We start from the raw sequence: 25,542 nt of genomic DNA on the forward strand, positions 1-25,542 counted from the left end.
ACTGTCAGGGAACTTCCAGTCCTCTGTGTATAGTCACTCTACTCATTTTCCTGCACCTCCTTTCAAACAACAAGAAGATGTTCTGCCTGAGGCTGCATCTACCTCCATCTCCATAGGGTCTGGAAGAAAGGCTGTGAGAGAAATTCCATATTTGAACCCCCCAAAAGCCATGGAAGAAAAGGACAGAAACAGAATAGAAATACTAAGTCCTTCTCTCTTAGAGTGAATGAATATGACCAGAATTATTTGGGCAGAATCTGGCCAGGGACTCAATTTCTATTTTCTCTAGAAGATAATTGCTGTTCCTTTATGTCAGGTACAAATCCACTGTAGATAATAATGAGCTTTCATATAATATTGAACATTAGCTTTCATATACTACTTTGCAATTTCAAGGGTGCGTTTACATCTTATTTCCTCTGATCCTTACAACAATCCCATGAAATAGGTAATCCTATTATCTTTTTGTAGAGTGGTCCAAGGATGCAGAGATAACAGGTGGTATCACTGGGGCTAAAATTCTAATCTTTCCAATCTGCCTAGAGGTGACAGGGAGAGCGCCTTTTAAGTTGCATGTATTAATATATTGCTCCACGTGGTATAGGTGAGGAAAAAAACCATTGATTCCTGGGAGTTCTCCATGGATGTGGTGCAATGCTTCCTGGCCACCAACCCTACTGCATCCTCCCCTTCCTTCAGGATGGGCCCTTGCTTTAGTCTGAAGTAGTGCTGCCAAATGGATTCCCAAGAAAGCCAAGGATACAGATTTGCAAGTTTCTCTGCAGAAATTTACACATTACTTTGTGCAAATCTGTTGTCACATTTTAAAAGTTTAAATTCCAGGCACTTAAAATAAGTTCCCCATTCTCTGGAGAAAGGGGCTTGTCACATTAATCTCTCTTACATAAAGGCACTCTGACTCATGTTCAGTTAGAATTAAATATTTCTTCCAGGTAAGTCATAAAATCTTTAGTACACTCTCTGATTCTAGGTGTGAGGCAGGTTCCCCCACCCTCAGCCCAGGAATGTGCCAGCAAAGGGAATACGTGTACAGATATTCCCAATCTACTCTCCGTGTGGAAATGGAATATCAAATTATATAATACAACGGTGCTTTGAACAGTATGACATACTACATAAATACGGCATATGATAATAATTAAAAGTACATTATTGTTTGTATTTTTGGTGAGAATAAAAACTGGAGTGACCCTTTGTGGTGTCTTCAGATCTTCCTCTTATAATCGCATAAGAAGCTTTCAGAATTTCCATTATCACCCTTGGTTCTTTTTTTTTTAAAGATTTTATTTTTCCTTTTTCTCCCCAAAGCCCCCTGGTACATAGTTGTGTGTTTTTAGTTGTGGGTCCTTCTAGTTGTGGCGTGTGGGATGCCGCCTCAGCATGGCTTGATGAACGGTGCCACATCTGTGCCCAGGATCCAAACCGGTGAAACCCTGGGCCACCGAAGTGGAGTGCCCGAACTTAACCACTCTGCCACGGGGCCGGCCCCTCACACTTGGTTCTTAACTTCAAGTCAAATTTTATTCCAAACCAAGAGTTCATGTGAACCAAGCTGCACCATAAATATATTCCAAACATATCTGAGTGTGCAAGAGCAAGTATAGATTATATACAGTCATGCACTGCATAATGACAGGGTCAGTGATGGACCATATGTACAACAGTGGTCCCATAAAATTAGTACCGTATAGCCTAGGTGTGTAGTGGCTATACCATCTAGATTTGTGTAAGTCTACTCTATGATGTTCACACAAGGACAAAATCGCCTAACGATGCCTTTCTCAGAACATAACCCCATGGTTAAGTGACACATGACTGTAATATGATCCATGAAATAGTTCTGTGATCAGTACGATGTGAAACTGTGATTGCTCTGTCTAGATGATCCAGATGGCCTTCACCAACTAGATGGAACTCCTTTAACTGCAGAAGACATTGTCCAGAAAATTGCTACCAGGATTTATGAGGAAAATGACAGAGGGGTTTTTGACAAGATCGTTTCTAAACTGCTGAATCTTGGCCTGGTAAGTTGCGCGTGAGAATAAACACAAATTCTTAATCCAGTTTGGAAGATGCTAAGAAGCCAAGCCACTCAATTCAAGTAGCCAAATGTTTGCTATGCATCTAGTTTCTACTGGGCACTTTAGGTTTTGAGGACAAGTAAGGCAATATTCTTTCCCTCTAGGAGTTTAGTCTATCAGAGGAACTAGACAAGTACACACGTGCCCATGGTGAAAGCAGCATAAGAATCGTAAGAGTAGTTCAGCAGGCCAGAGGATGGACTATACCCAGTTGGGCAGTAAGGAAAAGCTTCAGAGAAGGAGGTGTTTGAAGCTAGCTTAAAAGGATAGATGGGATTTAACCAGCAGAAGTAAAAGACGTGTGTGATGTGAGGAGGAAATAACATGAGCAAAGGGAAGCAATATCTGGGAAATTCGAAGCAATCCACTTTGACCCTGTTCCTCTTGGCTCCCAGCCCTGACAGGCTTTATTCAGGAACTGAATTTCCATGTTTCCATTACCTGACCTCAACCTGCCACTGAGGATTAAGAAACAACTCTCAAGATGTTTCTCAAAATAAGTGTTCCATGGGTTCCAACAGACAGGACTGACCACTGGCATGGTGAGCCCAAAGAGTGCTGGGCAGTCACTATAACAGCCAGCAACTAGTAGAGGCATAAACAAAGGTTGTCCAGAAAAAGGGACCAGAAGGTTCTCTAAAAACACGTTTTCAACTACAGACTTTAGTCTAGATTTTTTAATCACATAAATGGAAATAACAGTTATGTGTTTTGACTCTTTATAACAGATCACAGAAAGCCAAGCACACACACTGGAAGATGAAGTAGCTGAGGTTTTACAAAAATTGATCTCAAAGGAAGCCAACAATTATGAGGAGGAACCCAGTAAACCCACAAGCAGGACCGAGAGTCAAGCTGGAAAAATCCCAGAGAAAGTGGTATGTATATGTGTATGTTATGGATGTGTATATATGCATGTGCATGGACATGTGTGTGTCTACTTGTATTTGCATATAATTAATACAACCTGCATATAATTAGTACCTTACTTGGTCCTAAAGAAGATTTGGGATATGTGACATTTTTAGCCCACTTAAAATATATTCATGAAATACCAATAAGTTAAAAGATACAAATGAATTCTGCTTTGAAAATAATTTCAAGATACATGTTACATTGTATTAGATAGTAAAGATTATGTTTTATACCCCACAGTAAAATAATACATAATATTATGTGAAATGGTTATTTCACATAACAACTGTTTGCCTAATTCCAATGTCCTGGAACCAAATATTTCATAGCTCTTTTGGTATCTAACTTCTGTTCACAGTGAATGTCATCATCTGCCCCCAGAACCCAAAAACAGAAACTCGGTTGATTTGATCCTCTGCCACACCAGCTTTTCTTTTCCCCAGAGCCAGTTGCTGGTTTCACCCTGTGCTCTTCCACCTGCTCCTTCCTCTTTTCATTGGTTCAGAGGCTTACCTTTCATCCTTTACTTGGACTAGTCATTCCTCCTTCCTTCTCCCTGCTGGGCTCCGTGCCTCTTCATCTTTTCCTTGGCATCAGCCAAGCTACTGAAATCTTTATCCCTTCCTTGAATTCCTTTGAAACTCTAAATGAAGCTGACCATAGAAGGAAACAGGAACATATCAAACTCCTCACCTGTCCTTTGGTTTTTTTCTACCAGAGCACCCAGACCCCATCTCTCCTCATTTTCTCCAACATCCTATCCCAAATACAAGAGAAAAGAGTATGTAGGCTTATGGTCGTTTCAGAAGAGCCTAAAAAACAGAAATTGGGTCTGGATTTTTTTTTTTTTTTACCAGATAGCTTAAAAGCTCTCCTTTACTCTCTCTACTTCCAATCCCCACCAGCTTTTATCTTTCTAAACAGCTTTTGAAGAACCACCCACTCTAAGAAAACTTTCTAAATTTATCAAAGAACTTATGACTTTCACTCAAGCTTTCCAGTCGGAACTGAAACTGACATAGCTACTTTCATGATGCTTCGCTCCCGTTGGGTACTCCTTATTCGCCCATCTCTAAAATGTCCATATGCTTAACCTGTTCATTCATGTTATCTAAATGTATCAATGCGAATTAAATATTCCTTCAATAAATGTTTATTGAGGTACCAACTACGTAGCAAGCACTGGGAATACAATGCTCATTTAAACAGACATAATCCCTGCTCTCCGGAAGCTTATGGTCTAATGAAGGAGGAAGGTGGTCTTCAAGTAGTCGTGTGTTTTAATTACAACTGCATTAAGTGCTCCGAGGAAAGAAGCATGGTTCTACGAGACCTCATAAAAAAGGAACCTGTCCCGGACTTGGGCTCAGAAAAGGCTTCCCTGAGGAAGTGATTTGAGCCAAAAACCAAAGGCTGAATTAGGAGTTAATTTGTGAACATGAAAGGCAGTACGTGGAGGAGGATGTGTGCAGTATCAAGTAACTAAACAAGGACTGGGTGGCTGGCATGCAGGGAGAGCAAGAGAGATGAAACTGGGGGAGTGAACCCGGGCCAGGCCAGGCAGGGCCTTCTGAGCCATATATGGATAGTGATCTTTATCATAAGAGCAATGAGAAACACTAAAGGGTTTTAAGCAAAGGAGTTAAATGATCATACTTTTAAAAAGATAACTCACTACAATGTGGAAAAGGCAGTGCTGGGAATAGATTGGAGGTGGGTTGTGTACCAGTTAGAAGGTAAGAGATGAAGGCAGCTTGGACTAGAGTAGGGCAGTAGAGAAAGAGAGAAATGTACAAATTTGGGATGAATTTTGAAAGTAGGGTCAACAAGGCTACCGACAGATTGGATGGGGGAAAGGAAGAGGAAGAGGCAAGAAAGGTTCTTAGATTTCTGTCTAGTTCGCTGAACGGACAACGGATCATTAACTCAGGTGGGGAACACTGGACATGGATCAGGTCTGGGGGAAAGAGTCTTATGCACTTTTCCAGACAGTCCTTAAAATGTCACTGAGAAGTCCTCAAGGTGAGACTGCTCTGCTAGTGTTAGATATTCTGACAGGCTTTCCTGTAGCTCAGCACCGCAGATTATGACTTCAAAGCTCCCCTCCTTGGGTGAAAGGCAGTTTTACAAGGAGACACTCATGAGAACTGTTGCAGCGGAACTTGACCAGAGCAGGAACCTAGCAATTCCCTGTCTAGTCTCCTGTGAGCAGGCGCCAGGGTCTTCAGGTGAAGTACCTGTCTGTAAGTCCCAGTGACCTTTCCATGTGACTAGATGCCCACATGCCTTCAGGAGCTTGCGAAGCAGGAGGTATTCTTGCACTTCACATTCAAGGGCACCACAGAGGAAAGATCAAGCTGGAGTGTCATTAGTTCTAACACAATGTTTATTTTTTTATTTATTTTTTTCCCCCACTGGAGACTCCAATGGCAGCAATTCAAGATGGTTTTACTAATGGAGAAAATGATGAAACAGTATCTAATACCTTAACCTTGACGAATGGCTTGGAAAGGAGAACTAAAATCTACAATGAAGACAATTTCGAGGAACTTCAATATTTCCCAAACTTCTATGCACTCCTGAAAAGTATTGATTCAGGTAAACACTGTGTTTTCCAACCATATGGAATAGAAACCATCATTTCAGGAAATGTGTGGGTGGGTTTCTTTTTCTTCCTGTTTTCAGTTTCCAAATGCAATCCTCAATGACATATATTGTGGCCTTGGGGAAAAGAGTTCACATCGATGTTTTTCAAGTGTACTAGTCATGGAAATATTTAGCAAAGTCTAACCAGGAAAGGTGGAGTTTCTGAATAATTTAATCTTCTTGTTACCAGAGGGTTCATTTGTTTGTTCAACAAACAGTTATGGAATATGTGCTGTGTCCATGGTATTGGAAAGAACCTCTGCAGCTGTGGAGATGAATCAGTATTCCTGGGCTGACCCAGTTCAGCCTTGACTCTTATTGCAAATCTTTTTTTACAAAGGCTTTATTCATTATCCTCTCTTAGTGGGTGAATGTGAACAGTGAATGGAACATAATTTATCATTTTTTAAGTGATTCAGAAATTGCTCTTTAGACATTTTCATCTTCAGTCTTCAAATGAATGAAAGTGAAATAAACCTTGGACTAAAGGAGGTCAGGAGGGCAAAACACACTTGGGAAATGATGTTTTTTAAAAAAACAAAGTCCTGGGGACAGCCCCATGGCATAGTGTTATAAGTCTGGCATGCTTCACTTTGGCAGCCCAGGTTCCTGGGTCTGGATCCTGGGCGCAGCCCTACACTGCTCATTAAGCCATGCTGTGGTGGCGACCCACACACAAAATAGAGGAAGATTGGCACAGATGTTAGCTCAGGGTTAATCCTCCTCAAGCAAAAAAAGAGAGAGATTGGCAACAGATGTTAGCTCAGAGCAAATCTTCCTCACCAAAAAAACCCAGAAAGTCCTTAATGTGTCTTGCTCTTTTCTCTTATATATGCACCAAAATAAGTTAACTGAAGATTTCAGTTCATGTTTATTTTTGGTTAATCTGCAAGGAGGAAAATAACAGGCAAATTTTCTGTTGTTTTTATCGTCCAGACAGATGCCCCACACTGCTTTATGGCTTTTCCTCTTGTTCAAAGATTCAGCTCCAGATTGAACATTTGTAATAAAGATTTCTGTAATGGTAACATTTCCCCAAGAAGTGACCTTAGAGCGTGCTTTCATTTCTGCAGAACATCCTTGTCTTTCAATTCTAGACACTGGCCAGATGGCACTGGCCCTTCTGCTGGTGTCTGCAGGGCTTGTACATCTTGAGGGTCCCTTCTGAGCTATCTTGCCCCATTGGTTGGCAGATGTGCAGCTCAGAACCTCTGTCATCCTGGTGAGTCACTTCTTGTCAGTGAAGAGCATCAGCCTGATACCAAATACCTATTTGGATGTGACCTTGAGCAAATAATGTGATGGCTGAAGTTATTTACCAACCCTTGTCCAGAATCTCTTCCGCCACCTTTCTTCTCTCCCAACTATGTGACTTTTATGGCATTTTTAGGATTCCACTATATGGAATGTTCTTTATTTGTTTTTATCTTTCAGTTTCCTTCATTCCATTCTTAATTGCCTTTATTTTTATAGAATTTTAATTTAAATACTTACACTGAGCTCTTTGATAGTACTTGTCTTTCTCACCTAAGGTCTGAACCAATTGGGAAATAATAAAGTGGGTAGGAAACCAAAATATCTCTAATACTGATAAAAAAGACTGAGTCGTAGAATGTAGCTTAGCGTAAGAGCCAACAATGGGCTTGCTCACTCCCTACTCCTCAATTTAGCTCCTGGAACAGCTGATCTCAGGGATCATTCGAATCTGCAAAGCAGGCACTTTTCTCAGATCTCTACCTTCTACTGTTCCAGGGGAGTGGAAAGAAGAAAAATCCCAAATCAAATCAGTTGAGAAATGTAGACTAATGGCTATTGCCTACCAACCACATCTATGGGGAGGATGAAAAGATGGGGCAAGGACTAGGAGTATTTAGAGAAATCCTTCATGGCAGCTAAAAGAATAGAGAAAATGGGCTCTCCTTTCGCATCTTAGTTTTTCTTCCTTTTTTTGTTATGCTTTTTAGTGAAAAAAAGCATAGCCCTGAATTAACATCTATTGCCAATCTTCCTTTTTTTCCTCCCCAATGCCCCAGTATATAGTTGTATATCTTAGTTGTAGGTCATTCTAGTTCTTCTATGTGGGATGCCGCCACAGCATGGCTTGATGAGCGGTGTATAGATCCCAGTCCAGGATCTGAACCAGCGACCCCAGGGCCACTGAAGCGGAGCACACGAACTTGACCACTGGGCCACAGGGTTGGCCCCCTTGGTTTTTCTTTTCTTCAATAATGGAAATAAATTTTTTTCTGATTTTAGAATTGATACATCTACTGAACTACTATGAAATCATTGGCCATCTTTTTTTATCAAGATGCGGAACAGTATGTTAGCTATGAAGAGTTCCCAAGAGACTGTTAATGGTGGTTACCTATACAGAGTAGGAGTAGGCAGGGAGGGAGAGAATGTTACGTTCACTATTATTTACTTCTGAACTGTTGGAATATTTTTACAATATGCACAAATACTGTTAAATGAAATAAAGTTTAGGAAACAATATATACCCTTGTTAAAAAATCAACCTTACATTTAAAAAATAAAGATACATGTGTGTTCTTGTTTCAAGTATTAAGTTTGATTAATGAAAAGAGGTCGTTCTTACCATCAAAAACATAGTCTAAATAAAGAATAGTTGTTGGGTCATCAATCTTCTAACTTTCCTTTTGAGTTCATACTACCTTGGTTGCAAACTGTCTCTTTATATCTACTCTATTAATAAAATATTTTCAAATAAAGTAAACCTTTTTAGAGAAGTTATAATTGCCCGTTTCTGAAAAAGTTCGGTACACCTATACATTGTCCTGTACTCCCAATCAAGTTTAAGTATTTTGTAGATTAAATACAGATCTTCCTTGACTTACGATGGGGTTACGTCCTGATAAACCTGTCAGTAAGTTGAAAATATTGTAACTCAGAAATGCATTTAAGGGGGCCGGCCGCGTGGCCAAGTGGTTAAGTTCCCGCGCTCTTCTTTGGAGGCCCAGGGTTTCTCTGGTTCGAATCCTGTCTGCGGACATGGCACCACTCGTCAGGCCATGCTAAGGCAGCGTCCCACATGCCACAACTAGAAGGACCCACAACTAAAAATACACGGCTATATACCAGGGCGCTTTGGAATAAAAAGGAAAAATAAAATCTTTAAAAAGAAAAAAAGAAAGAAAATGCATTTAATACACCTAACCTCCTCAACATCATAGCTTAGCCTAGCCTACCCTAAATGTGTTCAGGACACGCACAGCCTATAGTTGGGCAAAATCATCCAACACAAAGCCTATTTTGTAATAAAGTGTTGACTATCTTATGTAATTTATTGAATACAGTACTGAAAGTGAAAAACAGAGCGGTTGTATGGACCCAGAGTGGTTGTAAGTGTATCATTTGTTTACCCTTGTGATCCCGGGGCTGACTGGGAGATGCGCTCGCTGCCGCTGCCCAGCATCACGAAAAGGTGCTGGGAAAAGATCAAAATTCAAAGTACAGTTTCTACTGAAATGCATATCATTTTTGCACCATTGTAAAGTTGAAAAATCGTAAGTTGAACCATCTTAAGTCCGGGACCAGATGTCTGTATATGTGATTTTAGCTGTAAACGCAGGGAGAAATATTTCAATAAGATGTTGTATTTCATAAATTAACATTGACAGATGAAGCTATACTCCACTAGTTTTTTAAAATTATTTTGTCCTTTTGTATAGAAAAAGAGGCAAAAGAGAAAGAAACGCTGATTACCATCATGAAAACGTTGATTGACTTTGTGAAGATGATGGTGAAGTACGGCACCATATCCCCAGAAGAAGGCGTCTCCTACCTCGGTGAGAGGCCTGTCTATTTGGTTTTCCACGCCGATGGTTTTCACTGTCCAAAGGGAATTAGGGACTCGACAATAATTACTTCACTAACCTGATCATTTACGCCCAAATAGCCTGAATCATCGGAGTAAACAGAATGGCCCAGCTTGACCATGCACACAAATAAAGGTCCCCGGAAATTTTCAACTCTGTATTGAAATAGATCCAGCCCAAGTACAAACATTTCACATTTATCGTATTTTGCCTAATTAACACTTTCTGATAATCTCCAGGAGACAATTTACTTAAAATTTGACTTTCTTTTTTTTTCAATTGTGTTTGATGGTCAGGACAAAAAAGTCTTGATTTTAACCAGGAAGTCTGTTTGTGGCGAGAAGGAAAGAGTATTGGACCAGGGCTGGGAAGTTCTACCTCCTGGTCCCAGCTCTGCCGCCAACCAGCTCTGTCCGCGGGGTGGGGGAAGCATGGGGGGTTGGGGGGGTGGTGGGAGGCGTTCACCTTGCTGGGCCTCAGTGTCTGCATCTGTAAAATCAAAGGGCCTGTACACTACTGCCCTTGGGCCAAGTGTGGCCTGTTGCCTATTTCTGTATAGCACACAAGCTAAGAATGGCTTTTGCATTTTTAAATGGTTGAAAAAAAATCAAAAGAAGAATAGTACTTCGTGACACAAAAAAGTACATAAAATTCAAATTTCAGTGTCCATAAATGAAGTTGTATTGGAGCACAGCGGTGCTTATTGGTTTCAGTGTTATCTGTGGCTGCTTTTGTGTTACAGTGGCAGAGGTGATTAGTTGCGACAGAGACCATGTGACCCGCAAAGCCAAAAATATTTGCTAACTGGACCTTAACAGAAAAGTTTGCTGACCCCTGATTCCTTGAACTTTATAGATAGGCTTGCACATTTCTTCAATTCTACATGTTGGTTGTTTAAAAAAAAAAAAAAAAAAAAAGCCTCTCTTTCTTGTTTGGTTTAGTCGATCAACAAATACCTTCATCCCTGACGTCCTTTGGGCAGATGACCTCCGGCCCCTCACTCTAATCTTTGATGGGGCAGGGAGAAGTAAACAAGAGAAAATCTCACAGTAATCCAGAATTATTCTGTATGAATTCCATTTTTTTCTACATGAAAATAGTTTTGCTGAGGTTTATTTCATTATAAAAAAAGCATATTTATTTTCAAAAAATCAGTCTATACAAAAAGATGTTAAAAGGGAAGTGAAAAATTACTCATAATCCAGCACTCAGGTAAACATTCTGGGTTATCTCTCTCCAGATGTTTTTCTATGTGTGTGTGTGTTTGCGCGTGTGCATGCACTCACGCATATATACCTATGTAGTTTCTTTCTCTGAGTTTATTTAACAAAAACATGGGCTCATGTTACTCATAGTGCTTTATGGCCTACTTTACTCACTTAACAGTAGATCAAAGACATTTTTCAAATCAGTCGTCTTTCCATACCAATACCCTGTGATCAGAAATTCCACATGAAGTCATTTATTCTATGGAAATGAGTTAGAGATGCCACAAGGCTAACGTGCAAGGGATGTGTTTCACTACTGTTTATGGCTGTTCTGTCCAATATGGCAGCCACTAACCACATGTTGCTATTTAAATTAAAAATAATTGAAATAAAGCAAAATTAAAAATTAGTTTCTCAGTTACACTAGGCACATTTCAAGCGCTCACTTGCCACATGTGGCTACCATGTTGAAGACGACAGAAATTAGTATTTCCATCAGTGCAGAAAGTTCTATCGGACAGCAGTGGTTTATAGGAACAAAACGAAACAGTGGAAATAACCTAGATACTCCACAAGAGGAGAGTATCTAAAATTATTTATTTATTCTTATGATAGACTATCTGAATTTTATTTTCAAATGTGTTTTTAATAATTCTAAATATTACATATACAACATAAATATTGTTTATAAAGACTAACGATAGGGGGAAATGTTCATGGTATACTGTTGAATGCTTAGAGCCATTTAGAATATGACCTCAATTTTGGTGTTAAAAAATAAATATATGGGGGCCGGTCCCGTGGCCAAATAGTTAAGTTCGCGCACTCCACTTTGGTGGCCCAGGGTTTCACTGGTTTGGATCCTGGGCACAGACATGGCACCACTCATCGAGCCATGCTGAGGCGGCATCCCACATGCCACAATGAGAAGGACCCACAACTAAAAATACACAACTATGTACTGGGGGGCTTTGGGAGAAAAAGGAAAAGTTAGAAAAAAATTTTTTTAATTAAAAAAAATGAATATATGTATAGAAAATTGGAAGGAAATATACCAAAACATGATCTGGACATAACGTGTTATTTTTTTCTCTATAATTTTCTGTTTTCATCATTTTCTCATACATATATGCATGTGTAACTTTCACAATCACAAAATGAGTTATGTTTAGAGAATTTTCTGTGTAAGCGCGTTGGCTTTGACTTCTGCTGCTGTGGAGGTCCACCCTCAGGCCCCCGAGGGCTCAGGGGCACCATGGGTAGAATAGAGAGGATTGATCAGCCTCCTCTCCTCCCTTCTTGGTGAGTGACAAACAACGACCAGTTACCTACTTTTCTGTTCTGGTCCCAACAGTGTGGTGACTACGAAGGTTGCCAGCCAAGGCCACTATTTCAAAGAAGAAAACAGAATGCGTCACTCAATAGGATCTACTGATTTTCTTCTCAAAAGAGGGTTGGGGTAGGGTGGAAGGAGTTTACCTGCAAGAAATAATACAAAGTAATAATGGAATCTTTATAGACTAATTGCAAAGAAATGCTTGTTTGCAAATAGCAAAAAAAGGCCTGCCTTATTAGTGAGTTAGGTATGTGGCTGGTTGAACAACTGAATAAAAAGAGTGTGGATTCTAATTCATTGACTACTTTGAGGTGGTCATAGTCTAGATTCCTGTCTAGTAAGACCTAAACGATGTTACTCCAAAAAGCAAAATTAGGACAAAGACAAGGATACAGATTTCAGCTTAATAAGCGGAGGGAAATTCTCACCCTTAAGCCTACGGTAGAAGTGGCTGCCTCCTGAATTAGGGAGGAACTTGAATGATGGAAATCCAACTGTTTGGCTTTAGTGAAAAGGGGGTTCATTGCCTCATATAACTGAAAAGTCCAGGGCTGGGGGTGGTCTGGCTTCAGGTTTGTGAAGTCCACCAGTGGTGTGAGGAATCTATCCTTCCCCATCTCACAGCTCTGACTTTCCATATGTTAATTCATTCCAGACAAGCTGCTCCCTTATGGGGAACAAGATGGCTGGCATAGCCCCAATCTCACATCCTCACAGTACTCCTGGTGGGAAGAGAGCCTCTTTCTCCCATTGGTCCTAGCGTTGACTCTCATTGGCCTGGCTTGAATCCTGTGCTCCTCCTTGAAAGGAAGAAGACCCTGAGGAGCCAGGCCTGGGTTATTCAGCCTCCTCTTGAGCCAAATGTGCTGAGAATAGGAGAGGTCTGGGTTCTCCAGAGGAAAATCAAGATGTAGTTACTAGAAGGTGTTGAGTAGGCCAAAACCACAGCTGTCCATCATAGGCCCCAACCCTGGAGGTGTTCTAGAGAGATGGAAGGGACTTCTGCAGTTAACGGAGTAGGAGGCTGAACTTGGGGATCTCAAATAGCATGCCTTTCCATCCTGAAAGTCTGTGCTTCCTAGAAATAAAATCCATGTCAAAGCATCTTATTAGCAGTGTTCATATTGTGGAATTGCTATTGTGATATTTCTGATGAGATTTAAACATTTTTAGTAGAAGTTTGATATCATCTTTCAAGAAATAAAATTTTATTTCTTTCCCTCCTCCCTCCAGAAAACTTGGATGAAACAATTGCTCTTCAGACCAAGAACAAGCTAGAAAAAAATGTCACTGACAATAAAAGCAAGCTTTTCCCAGGTATGATTTATTTTACTATTTTTCCAGCTTTTAGTGCAATAACCCTTTTGAGTGGTAAATAATGATCTTTAAGAAACATTGATAAAGAATTACAGAATTCAGAAAGTTTTAAAATCTGAAATCTAACCATGGGATTAAGCAACTGTCACCTTGGCTATTTTGTGGCCAGTCTCAGCACAGAAATCTGACGCCAAGAAGTATAGAAAAGAAATGTAAGTCTTTGCTGAAGATTCTTAGAAAGTGGCTGTTGGGGAAAGGAGAGGGCAATGTCACAAAACTGAGCAATCCGTCCTAAAATTCTCCTTTAGGTGTCTCTTTCTCTCCCCAGATCACGACATGTCCAGACTACTGTCCCTGGTCATCTGTCCACTCTCTCTGCCCCATCCGCTTACTCTTCCCTCCGGGGTCTTCTCTCTCCTCTGGGATAGTCTGTGCTCCTCTCTGGTGTGATTTTGCCCCTTCTCTCAGTTTCTTCACTTCTCCATCTCTCATTACCCTGCTCAGCACGGCAAACACCACGGAGCACAGCTGTGCAAACGAGCCTCCTTCCAGGGGGATGGAGGAGCAAAGAGTCAAGGTCACAAGTTCCTAAACTTTAATGCCGTGTCCTGATCTCAGAAGTTATGTACATATATTTGAGGGCTGTATATTATGCAGCCCTTTAAAATGATGTTTTCAAGTAGTTTTTTAATAACCTGGAAATATCCTTCCATAATGATGACAACGACAAAAGAAAGGAACAAGAGTATACCACAACTATGAGAAAAATATGCATCAAAAAATATACATAGACCATAGCACTAGTAGTGAATGCTTTACATAATGAAAAAATAAGTGGTTTCTTTTTTTTCTCCTTTCCTTTTTCTATAGTAGTAACCCATTTATTGAAAATAAAAAAGCCTATTGTTAGACTGCTTGAGGTTCCCTATTTTATTGACAACAGGGATGCATTACCATTCTTTTTAAGGGGTTACCTTCATTAAGGTATATGATTTTTAAAATTTAATACAGGGGCCGGCCCCGTGGCCGAGTAGTTAAGTTCGTGCACTCCGCTTCGGCGGCCCAGGGTTTCACAAGTTCGAATCCTGGGTGCAGACATGACTGCTCATCAGGCCATGCTGAGGCGGTGTCCCACATGCTACAACTAGAAGGATCCACAACTAAAAAGAAAAAAAATACACAACTATGTACTGGGGGGCTTTGGGAGAAAAAAGAAAAATAAAATAAAATTTTTTTTTAATCTTTAAAAAAAGATTTAATATAAGATTGCTAGAAATCTAGTTATTTTTAAGTGAGAAGTGAGCAAGGTTATGCCTTCTTGACAGCAAGGGTCCAGTTCTCTTCTCCCCATTGGTAGGACCAGGGGTAAGGGAGCATGGAGAAGGAGGCAGAGGAGAGAAGTCCTGTCGGAGCCCCAAATCCTCCATGCCACTCTGAGTGACAGTGTCTTCTTCAAAGACACAATGTCAAGGAGACATTGGGCAACTACAGAGTTATTTTCACTTCGAATCAAGACTCAAATTTACTTTTGGACCTGACACATCCCACCTGATTGCCTACGTTGATTAAGGAAAGGAAAATAATCTACTCTCTGATGACACAGTATGGCAGAAGGGAAAGAACGCTAAGCCAGAGCCCAGGAAGCTGGGGGTTGACCCAGCTCTTCTGCTAATTCAGTGGGTGACCTTAGGCCTCTCTCCTCTCTGGGCCTCAGTTTCCTTTTCTGTGAAATGGGGGGAAGGAGCTGGACTAGATAATCACTCAGATCCCTTTTAGCTCAAAAAATGATCTGACCTCAAACTGTATCTTTTCCATAAAGTTTATTTCTACATTAGGAGTTAATTAATAGATAGGAAATAGGATTATAACAACCGTGCATAATCTGATTACAGTGCCATCAGAAAAGAGTCATGAAGAAACAGATAGTACCAAGGAAGAAGCAGCTAAGATGGAAAAGGAATATGGAACCTTGAAGGATACAACAAAAAATGATGACTCCAACCCAAGAGGAAAGACAGATGAGCCAAAAGGTATGGAATTGACAGCTGTAGGTTGGCAATGAAATTGGGGAAGCAAAAACTTTCACCACACCAGGAAGCGTGATTCAAAAGGCAAACCCAACCATCTCTGAGAAATTAGCACCATCTGTATAGAAAAGATTCAGCATGTGGTACCTTTATTTGAATAGCAATCTTTTTTTAATGATCTTGAGTCTTTTGGGATGGCAAGTTGGTTTCATGTTTTGATGGTCCTTAGTGTTCAATGGGTTTTTCTGCTTGGGGAAGAATACTCTTGGCTGTTTGGATATTGTTTAAGGTCCAAATTTTGATCTTATGAATTTATTAAGCAATATTTCTTTAAACATAATCAACACTAATCTACATACTCACATACTACTTATTCAACAAAGTCATCTACATGTACGGATTTAAAGGAAATTTCCTTAATTACTTATAGTGATTGCAACCTGACAAACACTTCTAAGGACTTGATTAAAAATCACAAATCCAATATATCAAATCTCTTCAAATAACCTACAAGCCTTAAAGATCAAAAAAGCATACATTAAAGTAGCCCAATAATTACCAAACTAACGTATTTATCCTTATTCTCACACATTCCTGGGGTCCAATTTTTGCTCTGCCTTAGTAAGTCTAAATGATATGAAATTTACATCTTCCTAAGATTTCAGAAACTTTATCATACCCTCCAAGAAAAAGACTCCATGAGGCTGCAAGTTCCAAGTTGTTAACCCTCTGATTTGAGGTCAGGATGTGGGATCTGGTCGCATAATCCAGGGCTTCAAGCCCTTTTCATTACAAAGTGTGCTAGTGACATCACGGAAAATTTACCTCTCTCCTCAGATAGATATTCTTTTTCTGAAACTCAGTGTCTTTACCAGAAGTTGTGAACAGGTGGCTTAAACCTACCTTATCTTTCTGTCCTTAGGATGCTTTGATATAACTGGAACCTTACTTATGTCTTATCAGTGACTCATCTGTAGAGTCATCTAGAGAAATTTTCCCTGGCAGCCGAGGGAGTGAGTCATTGCTCTCTTGGGACAGGGGAGTGGAGACTGACATTCTGCTAATTCATCACCTGAAAACACACCCTTGGGCTCTCTTTTCATTGTTTATTATGTATACTCATTAGTGGCTGATGGGCTTTGCTTATTTCTTGCTGTAATATGATATGAGACCACAAAGGCTGACCAAGTTCATGGGATAGCTCTTAATTTTCAAGAGACTGCTTGGCCCACATACAGGTTCCTAATTTCTCCTGCTCATGCAGATAGAAACAGGTTCACATTTATACTTAATAACAGACCCATGCTTAACAGCGTCTGTGCATTAAGTAGAAAAGAACAGACTAGCTATGTACTTAATAACTTAGCAATAAAATTGCAAACTATCTCCATTTTATATTATTACTATATTAACACTTTATATGTATTAACTTTTTCCAGTTACGTAAGCTGTTCCAGTTGACTTTGATTTTATGCCTCAATTGGTACAGCCCAGGCAGTAGGAGCCCCCCTAAGTTTCTCCTTTGTCCTTTCAGTACTGCACCCAGTGGTTTCTAAAGCATCTTTGCTCTCTGGCAACACCAGGATATTCTAGACCCCCTCTGAATTCTTCTGTCCCAAGACTTGAAATCAATTCCCCTTCAAAGAGTTCTGAAGAAGAGTTTTTGTAGAAAATATAGAAAATTGAACCTGGGTTACATGAGTTCAAATGAGTGGTAATGTTGGTCAAAAGTACTGCTTCTATTTCAGTTATCGGAACTTTTTTGAGGCAGAGCTGAAAAAGAAATTTTTCTTAATATATCAAGTTTATGTTGATTTTTCCTATCTTATGAAGTTTTGTATTTTTGTACACTTTTCTCTAGCATTCATTTCATAGACCGTCACAGTTTTCTCCTACACTGACACAGCTGACATAACTCTGGTTGTTTGGTGGTGGCCTATGTTGAGAAAGGTTATGATCTTGCATCTGGACTCAGGAGGAAAGAATGTTGGGATGATTAATTAACAGTGTTTGTCATGGACAGGGAAAGTGGAAACGGTGACGTGCCTGCCTTGTTGGCTAACCGGTCATGCTGCGTTGATACTTCCACTCAACCCTAGGCTCACTTTGGATGAGTGGTAAACTTTTAAAAAATATCTATGTTTTTTAATTGTGGTAAAATACATATAACATAAAATTTACCATCTTTTTTTTTTAAGATTGGCACCTGAGCTAACATCTGTTGCCAATCTTTTTTTTTCTTTTTTTTTTTGGAGGAAGATTAGCCCTGAGCTAACGTCTGCTGCCAATCCTCCTCCTTTTGTTGAGGAAGACTGGCCCTGAGCTAACATCCGTGCCCATCTTCCTCTACTTTATATGTGGGACGCCTACCACAGCATGGCATGCCAAGTAGTGCCATGTCTGCACCCGGGATCCGAACCAGCGAACCCCGGCCGCAGAAGCAAAACATGCGCATTCGACTATTTCGCCACCGGGCCGGCTCCTAAAATTTACCATCTTAACCACGTTTAAGTGTACAGTTCAGTGGCATTAAGTACATTTGTATTATTGCGCTACCATCACCGCCATCCATTTCCAGAACTCTTTTCATCTTGCAAAACTGAAACTCCGTATTCATTAAAAGTAACTTCCCGTTCCCCCTCTCCTCCCAGGCCCTGGCAACCACCATGCTACTTTCTGTCTCGATGAATCTGACTACTCTAGGTACCTAATTTAAGTGGAATGACACTGTATTTATCCTTTTGCAAATGGCTTATCTCACTTAGCATAATGTCCTCAGAGTTCATCCATGTTGTAGCAAGTGTCAGAAGGTCCTTCCTCTTTAAGGCTGAATAATATTCCATTGAATGTGTATACCACATTTTGTTTATCCATCCACTTGTCTACAGACACTCGGGTTGCTTCCACTTTTTGGCTGTTGTGAATAATGCTGCTCTGAACATAGGTGTACAAATATCTCGAGACCCTGCATTCATTTTTGTGGGGACTATTCCCCGAAGTGGAATTGCTAGATCATATCATAGTTCTATTTTTGAGGAACCACGGCACTGTTTTCCACAGCAGCTACACCCTTTTACATTCCCACCAACAAGTGCAAGAGTCCCGATTTCTCCACATCCTCACCAACACTTCTTATTTTCTGCATTTTTTTTTGTGATGGTAGCCATCCTAATGGATGTCAAGTGGAGGATGAATGGTAAACTTTGGAAAGCTAGCTAACCAGGAAAAGACTGGTCCTGTGGCCTGAGATAGAGAGCCAGGAACTGGGCACCACAAGGCGCTTCAGCTCACCCCAACCGCAACCCAGCATGGCCGCATCATCTCTTCTGAGTGTGACCCATGCGTAATGATTCTATTTTCCTAGAGCAAAGCAAGCCGTCATCCAGGCCCTCCGATTTGCTGAGGCAGCGTGCTCAGTGCTTGAGACAACACCTTATACGGCTGTGCAAGCATTCCTAGGAATGGGTGCTGACGGGTCTCTGCTTGTTTTAGGAAAACAAGATGTAAAAAAGGAACATGAAGGAGTCGATTCTTGGTACCCACTATTGCCTATTTAGGACGTGAGTGTTTGGAGACTAACGATGAGGTCAGATTTCTTTTCTCATTAGGATTTCCATCAGATAATAACGGGGAGAGAAAAGAGTAAAACTCCGTCCATTTGGTGTTACTCTTTGTGATGGGTTTACTGAAACATTTGGAAGAGGGTAGGGATTTGGGGCTAAAGTTAGTTCCCCTCCCTTCATTAGTTACAGATTTAATTTATTCATGCTTCCCCCGGTCCCCCATTACTCTGGGATAAGGAAAACTGATTCTACCACAGTTTAGAAAACACCAAACTAAGCTTAAGTCAAGGGCCAAAATTTCTTGGAAAAAATGTAATTAATCCCCAAAAGGACGTATTATGACATATCGCTTTGTATTCACAGTTGCCTTATTTGCACTTTTTTCCAAGGCTATTCTGCTTCTCTGTTATAAAACCCAATAAGAAAACACCTGTTGTCTCTGGGCAGAAAAATAAAAGCATCCATGTGGGTGAAGGCCGGGTTGACTGAGTTTCCTGAGACATTCAGTCAACAATAAGTAAACATTTATTCCGATGGCCTGCCTGGCACTGTGCCCCAGAAGTGGAGCTACAGAAGGAACCTAAGAACCAGTGCCCACCTCTGAGGACTCGGGGAAGCTTTGAAATGAGAATAGTTCTTCCCACAAGTAGGCAAGTGTAACACAAGCCACATACGTGCGTGCATATCTGTCTTATTGATGAGTCAGGAGGGTGTAGGACAGGCTCCCTGCGGAAAGAAAGCTGGAGGCATCACAGAGCAGAGCAAGGGATGAGGTAATGGCCCAGCCAGAACCACTTAAGGAAATAATTATGAGCAGGATGCATTGGCAGGAGTATCTGCAGAGAGTCTGTTTTGGTCTTGCAATGTGAGGTGATGGCCCCATCTAACGACAGCAAATACTTATTAACCATGCCAAGCACGTGCTGGGGCCTGTGAGGGACAGGGATAATAATAACAATAACAATGATACCCTACATTTATATCACTCTTCAAATTACAAAGCCTGTTTACATGCATCTCATTTCAGGTTTAAAGTAAAAAAATCTAATTTAAATACCAATGATGAAAAATGAATTGGAATATAGTTTACTTAGACTATTTAAACTCTTGCTTTCTAGTGGGACTCATTAAGAATAATATTTTATTTATTTTTTTTAAATTTTTTTAAAGATTTTATTTTTCCTTTTTCTCTCCAAAACCCCCTGGTACATAGTTGTGTATTTTTAGTTGTGGGTCCTTCTAGTTGTGGCATGTGGGATGCCGCCTCAGCATGGCTTGATGAGTTGTGCCATGTCCCCGCCCAGGATTCAAACCAGCAAAACCCTGGGCCGCCAAAGTGGAGCGCACAAACTTAACCACTCTGCCATGGGGCCTGCCCCTAAGAATAATATTTTAAAATATTGGTTTCTAATTGGTGCAGTCATTTGAATGATTTGATAATTATTCCTAAATTTGGGGATATGCCAATGAAATTGAATTTATTCTGATGTCGACCATATCCACAAAGTTGCTTAATTTTTCAAGTAAATTGATCTCTGGAAACAAAGTGCTTGAAAACTTTATTCCATGATCTAAGTGTGGCTCTTTTTGCCAGTTCGGTGTTTACTCATTCACTTCTGCTCTATGAGTCACTGAAAATCTTTTTTTAAAATCATCCAAAGGATGAGATAAGCATTATAACACCCATAAACTTATTTCAATGCCGTTATTTGTCAAATTTATGGCTAGATCATGGAATTAGGTTGAAAAGATGATCTCTAAGATCTTTCACCTAAATGTCCTATCCTTCCCAAAGGATATCCTTCCCATAGCGTATTTATAGAAGCCAGAAGAGAAGGTAGCCTATAATTAATAAATTGATAATAAATTGACTAACTTATATGGATGCTCTTATTTTTAAAGCAACATAAGAAAATTCATGCCTTTATTCAAGCCCCAAGGCATTCTGCTAGAAATGTCCAAAAATAGTGAGTCCAGTCTTCTGCCTTGCGAGTCAGCAAGTGTGCCAGGAGCTAAGCACAGACCAGAGACCTTCCACCAACACAGGTTCTCCAAGGACAGCAAAGGAGAATTTCTTCCCGTACACAGAAACCAGGAACCTTCATTTTAGAATTCACCCCTCAATTAGCAAATAAGTAAACCAAGGCTCAGGAGATGAAGTGACGCATCCAAGATCTCATAGCCAAAGAGTGGCAGAGCGGGGCCTTGGACTTATGTCTCTTGACTACCATTCAGTGCTCATCCCTCTAGTCCATGCCGTATCATATGTGCAGGTAAAATGTCATCGTTTTGCAGGAATTCTTTAATTGAATGGCTGTGGGGCCCATGTTGGCATCCATGAGAGCTGAAGTGGTATCAGTTGCTCTGTTTTGTGCAGTTCAAAACTGTAATCAGGGGCCAGCCCCGTGGTCGAGTGGTTAAGTTCACGCGCTCCACTTTGGTGGCCCAGGGTTTCACCCGTTCGGATCCTGGGCACAGACATGGCACTGCTCATCAGGCCATGCTGAGCCTGCGTTCCACATGCCACAACTAGAAGGACTCACAACTAAAAATACACAACTAGGTACTGGGGAGCTTTGGGGAGAAAAAGAAAAAAAATTAAAAATCTTAAAAAAAAAACTAATCATATAATCTTTACAGAATTTTAAGCATTATATCAAACAATTTTTATAAAAACTCTTTTAAGAGGTCCAGTATCTTTAGTATATCCAGCATTCAATAGGTTAACTCTACTGATTTCTATAGTGTTTTTAAGGGGTTGGGGGTGAGGATCAGGATAGTTATCAGGGTCGGGACAAATTCCTGTATGAAAAAGGACATTCCTCTTGCAATGCTGAAAACCAGAACAGCCAGAAAAGCAGGGCTGCGTCTGCCTCTGGCCCTCTGCCCATCTGCTTCAGCATATGTTTTAAGGCTTGTGCTGTGTTACCTCAGCCATGAGCTATTTTTTTCCAAAGGAAGCTAAAATAAATTTGAAAAAAATAGGCCAGCTTTCCAAAGTGGCCTCTCCTGGGCTTTCGGTGCACACTGTGTAAATAAAAGATTTGCTTCACAGCTCCCGAGAAGAGAAAATGTAAATAGGAACCAGCTGCGTCTCTCCAAGAGCGGAGGGACACCTGATTTTATTCATTCCGGTCGTTACCAGCGTTCCAGAAAGTGTGCGGAGCCCCCGATACCGGCGGCAGTGGTTCCCAAACTTTGCCCAGCGTTGGAATCACCTCAGGATTGTTAACAAATACTGATGCTTTCTCCCTACCTCCAGATATTCTGATTTAATTGGCATAAAGAGTAACCCGGGCATCAAGATATTTTAAAGCTCCCCTAAGTGATTCTAACACTCAGCCAAGTTTGAGAACCACGGCCTTTTTGGCCAGTTTGGTAAGAACCAATAGAGATTAAACAACTCTTGTCTAAAAGGTGAATTCTACCCAGCTCCACTGTCAGAATCTCCAGACTCATTCTCATTCAAGAGCAGGCTCTGACCCTTACTCAGCTGTGCCCCCTTGGGTACATCACTTAACCTCTCTGAGCCTTAGTTCCCTCATGAGCAGAATGGGAATAATAGTGCTTATTTCACAGAGCTCTGTGAAGATTAAATGACATATGGATATAGTATGTCTAGCACATTTGTAGGTGCTTTCAATTGTTTCTGATATAACATTTCAATTCAGAATCCACTAAATTTCAAGTCTTTCAAATAAACAATTTCTTCATAAAAAGAAAAGAAGGAAATGTATACCATTTATACTTTCAAAAATTGTCATTTCTCTTGTTTCTGCTCCATGCTCACTGAGCAATCTTCTGATTACGATTGTCTTCTATATACGAAGGCTTCGTCCATTCACTCATTCGGCAAATATTTCCTGAGAGCCTGCTATGTGTCAGGCTTTTTTCTAGGCATGGGAGTACATCAGAAAACAAGAAATATTTCTAAGGGAGGGAGACAAACAATAAACTTAAATAAATTATATGATATGGCAGAAAGTTTTAACCACTATGGGTAAAAATAAAGCAGAAAAGGTGGGTGGAGGGGATGGGGGGTCTATTTTAAATGAGAGAAACTGTCCTAATCATAGATGTTATGATCCACAAGATAGTAGTCTTTTAATGGATTGCAGTCTAGTTTTCTTTAAGCTGCAGTAAACCCGTTCTCTATTATGGGTTGATATGTCAAGATAGTGAATAAAATTACTTTTAATGCACTTCATACTTTTTAAATTCAAACACTATTTTTATTATGGGTAATTGATTCCTGAGCAAAAAGCAACCTAACAAGATGATGCTGAGTCCCCTGTTTCAAATTGTCTTAGGTTGGGTTCCCTCCAAAGCAGATCCTGAGAGAAGGATTTGAGGTTGAGTAGTTTAATTGGGAGGTGACCCCAGGAAGCACCCTAACGGAATAGGTCCATGAGGCCTGGAAGGGAAAGAAGCTAATATGAAGTGGGTTAATGAGCCGGCTTCAGCTGTGGGCAACTGGGGCTCCGTCCCACCGAGGACCTCTGGGAAACTGTGTGGAAGATGTTTAAGGAAGTGAGATGTTGACCTACCAATTTTGCCCATCATTGGTTGAGCGCTTCTCTATGAGCATATCAGGAACAGGGAAGCATGAGGGTGGGGGATCAACAATGTCTGCTACACTAGGGCAAAACTTCTTATTTATTTTTTACTCTCCTAATTCAGAATTTTTAATACAGTATGTAAACAGAGACTAACTCTGGTTTTCCTTTTCTCAAATAAGCTGTCCACATTATGATATCATATCATGGATAAGATTGTGGGAAGAATGCTTAAACTTATTTAAAGAACAAAACTATCTTCACACATTCTCAAAAGTTTCAGAAGCCCTGATTCCCTAATGTGCTAGTGACAAATTATTATCTATTCGTTAAAGCAAGCCCTGAGACATACTAATTTGATTTAAACCCTTCAAAAATATGATGTTGCATTCTTTAGAAATAGTCTACACTAAGATTTCTTCCCTTGTGCAAAAACCCTTTTCTAACTGAATTAATTTGAAATAGAGAATGCTGTTTTTATGTTACCAAATCCAGTTGGCCTTCTCAGCAAATGGACAACAGACGATGCTCTCTCTATACTCGTTGTGCCGTAGTGTTATTTCAGCCAGGGTGACATGGGTGTTTCACATGCTCTAACACTCTTAAAAACAAAGCACTGAAATCAGACTGTTTTTACACAGGTGATTGAAGTGAGTAGGGGCTGAAATTAGTGGATCTCTTCTCTTCTCCACCCAACCGTTTTTGCACAGGAGCTTCTCTGCGCTTCTTTGGGACCAGATAACATGGAACCCCAGTGGTGAGGCAAGAGTGGGCTTATGATATCAGGAAGAAAGATGCTCAGGAAGTCACTTAGATAAATGCAAGGGTGGAAATTGGAACATCAGCAAAGCTTAAGACAATGTTGTTGTTCCTGGACTGTAGTCAGGTGTGCCCAGATTCAAGCCTGGGTCTACTACTTACTAGCCACATGATCTTTGGCATATTACTTTGTCTCTGTATGCTTCAGTTTCTTCACCTGTAAAACGGGGGTGAAAGAGGACTGCCTCGAAAGGTTGTTGTGAAGAGTAAGAGAGGTCATGCAGTTGTGGGTACAACAGTTTTGGTTTCCCATTCTTCCGTTTTCAGTGTCGGTCTTTCTCAAGTTGGGTTTCCAGCCCACTGTATCAGATCGCTTAGGCCATCGGAGTCTAAATAGAATGAAACCCCAGAACCTACATCTTCTAACAAGCTCTTGGGCAATCCCATGTGCACTGACCTCGAACCCCAAGGTGAGGGAGAGCAGGGCAGCCTCAGGGAAAAGTGTGAGGTTAGGTGTGCCTGGCAAGGGAACACACCCTCCTCCCTGCTGATATTTTCATAATCTGCTTCGTACCAGTTTAGAGAAATCTTGTCTCAAATTCAAGCCTCAGTTTACTTGCTTCTAATATGGTAATAAAGATAGATATTCCCCTCAAAAAAAAAAAAAAAAAAAAAGAGATCATGCATTTTGGAGCACAAAGCACAGCCCTGGCACACAATAAGCACACAAGACAGGCAGCTCAGCCAAGAGGTCTGGGCAGTAGACTAGAGGTGACAGGGCTCAGTATGGTGGTCACCACACTGAGCTTTGGCAGCCACTGCGTCTGCAGAGGCCCTGGACTTTGAAGGCCTCTCTTCTTAGGCCATCAAGTACCCTCCAGATCCCCTGGTCTCTTAGTGCAGACACTGGGCACTAGGGACCTCACCTGGTTAAGGGGATGGTTGATTTCTCTGAGACAGAACAAGGCTACATCAGTGTCATGTCTGAAGACAGGTCTTGTCTTTCGGATAGTGCAGGAAGCAGAAACTTGGCAAGACTAGAGTCCGAATTCCACCTCTGTTATTTCCTGTGTGGCCTCCACCATGTCACTTTGCCTCTCTGAGCCTTAGCTTCCTCATCTCTAAGTTGATGATAATACCCACTTGCAGACAACAATGTATGTAAAGGGCATCACAGAGCAGGTGCTTCAGTGACACATGGCATCCTCTGGCCACACTTGAGGCCCATCGGAGAGTGTTTACATCCAGGGGAGTTTTACTAGCCCAAGTTCTAA

General features: G+C 40.7%; 1 protein-coding gene across 1 annotated transcript in view; it reads left to right on the plus strand.

Moving 5' to 3' along the window:
- The window catches only part of SCG3 (secretogranin III), a 36,752-nt gene that overhangs the window by 5,039 nt on the left and 6,171 nt on the right, over positions 1-25,542 (plus strand). Inside the window, exons 5-10 of the mRNA XM_046654641.1 lie at positions 1,903-2,045; positions 2,831-2,980; positions 5,438-5,615; positions 9,356-9,472; positions 13,280-13,363; positions 15,256-15,393. Of these exons, the coding sequence (XP_046510597.1) occupies positions 1,903-2,045; positions 2,831-2,980; positions 5,438-5,615; positions 9,356-9,472; positions 13,280-13,363; positions 15,256-15,393 (810 nt within the window). The remainder of the gene's footprint in view (positions 1-1,902; positions 2,046-2,830; positions 2,981-5,437; positions 5,616-9,355; positions 9,473-13,279; positions 13,364-15,255; positions 15,394-25,542) is intronic.

Source organism: Equus quagga, chromosome 2 (genome assembly GCF_021613505.1).
Source record: "Equus quagga isolate Etosha38 chromosome 2, UCLA_HA_Equagga_1.0, whole genome shotgun sequence".
NCBI classification, from domain to species: Eukaryota; Metazoa; Chordata; class Mammalia; order Perissodactyla; family Equidae; genus Equus; species Equus quagga.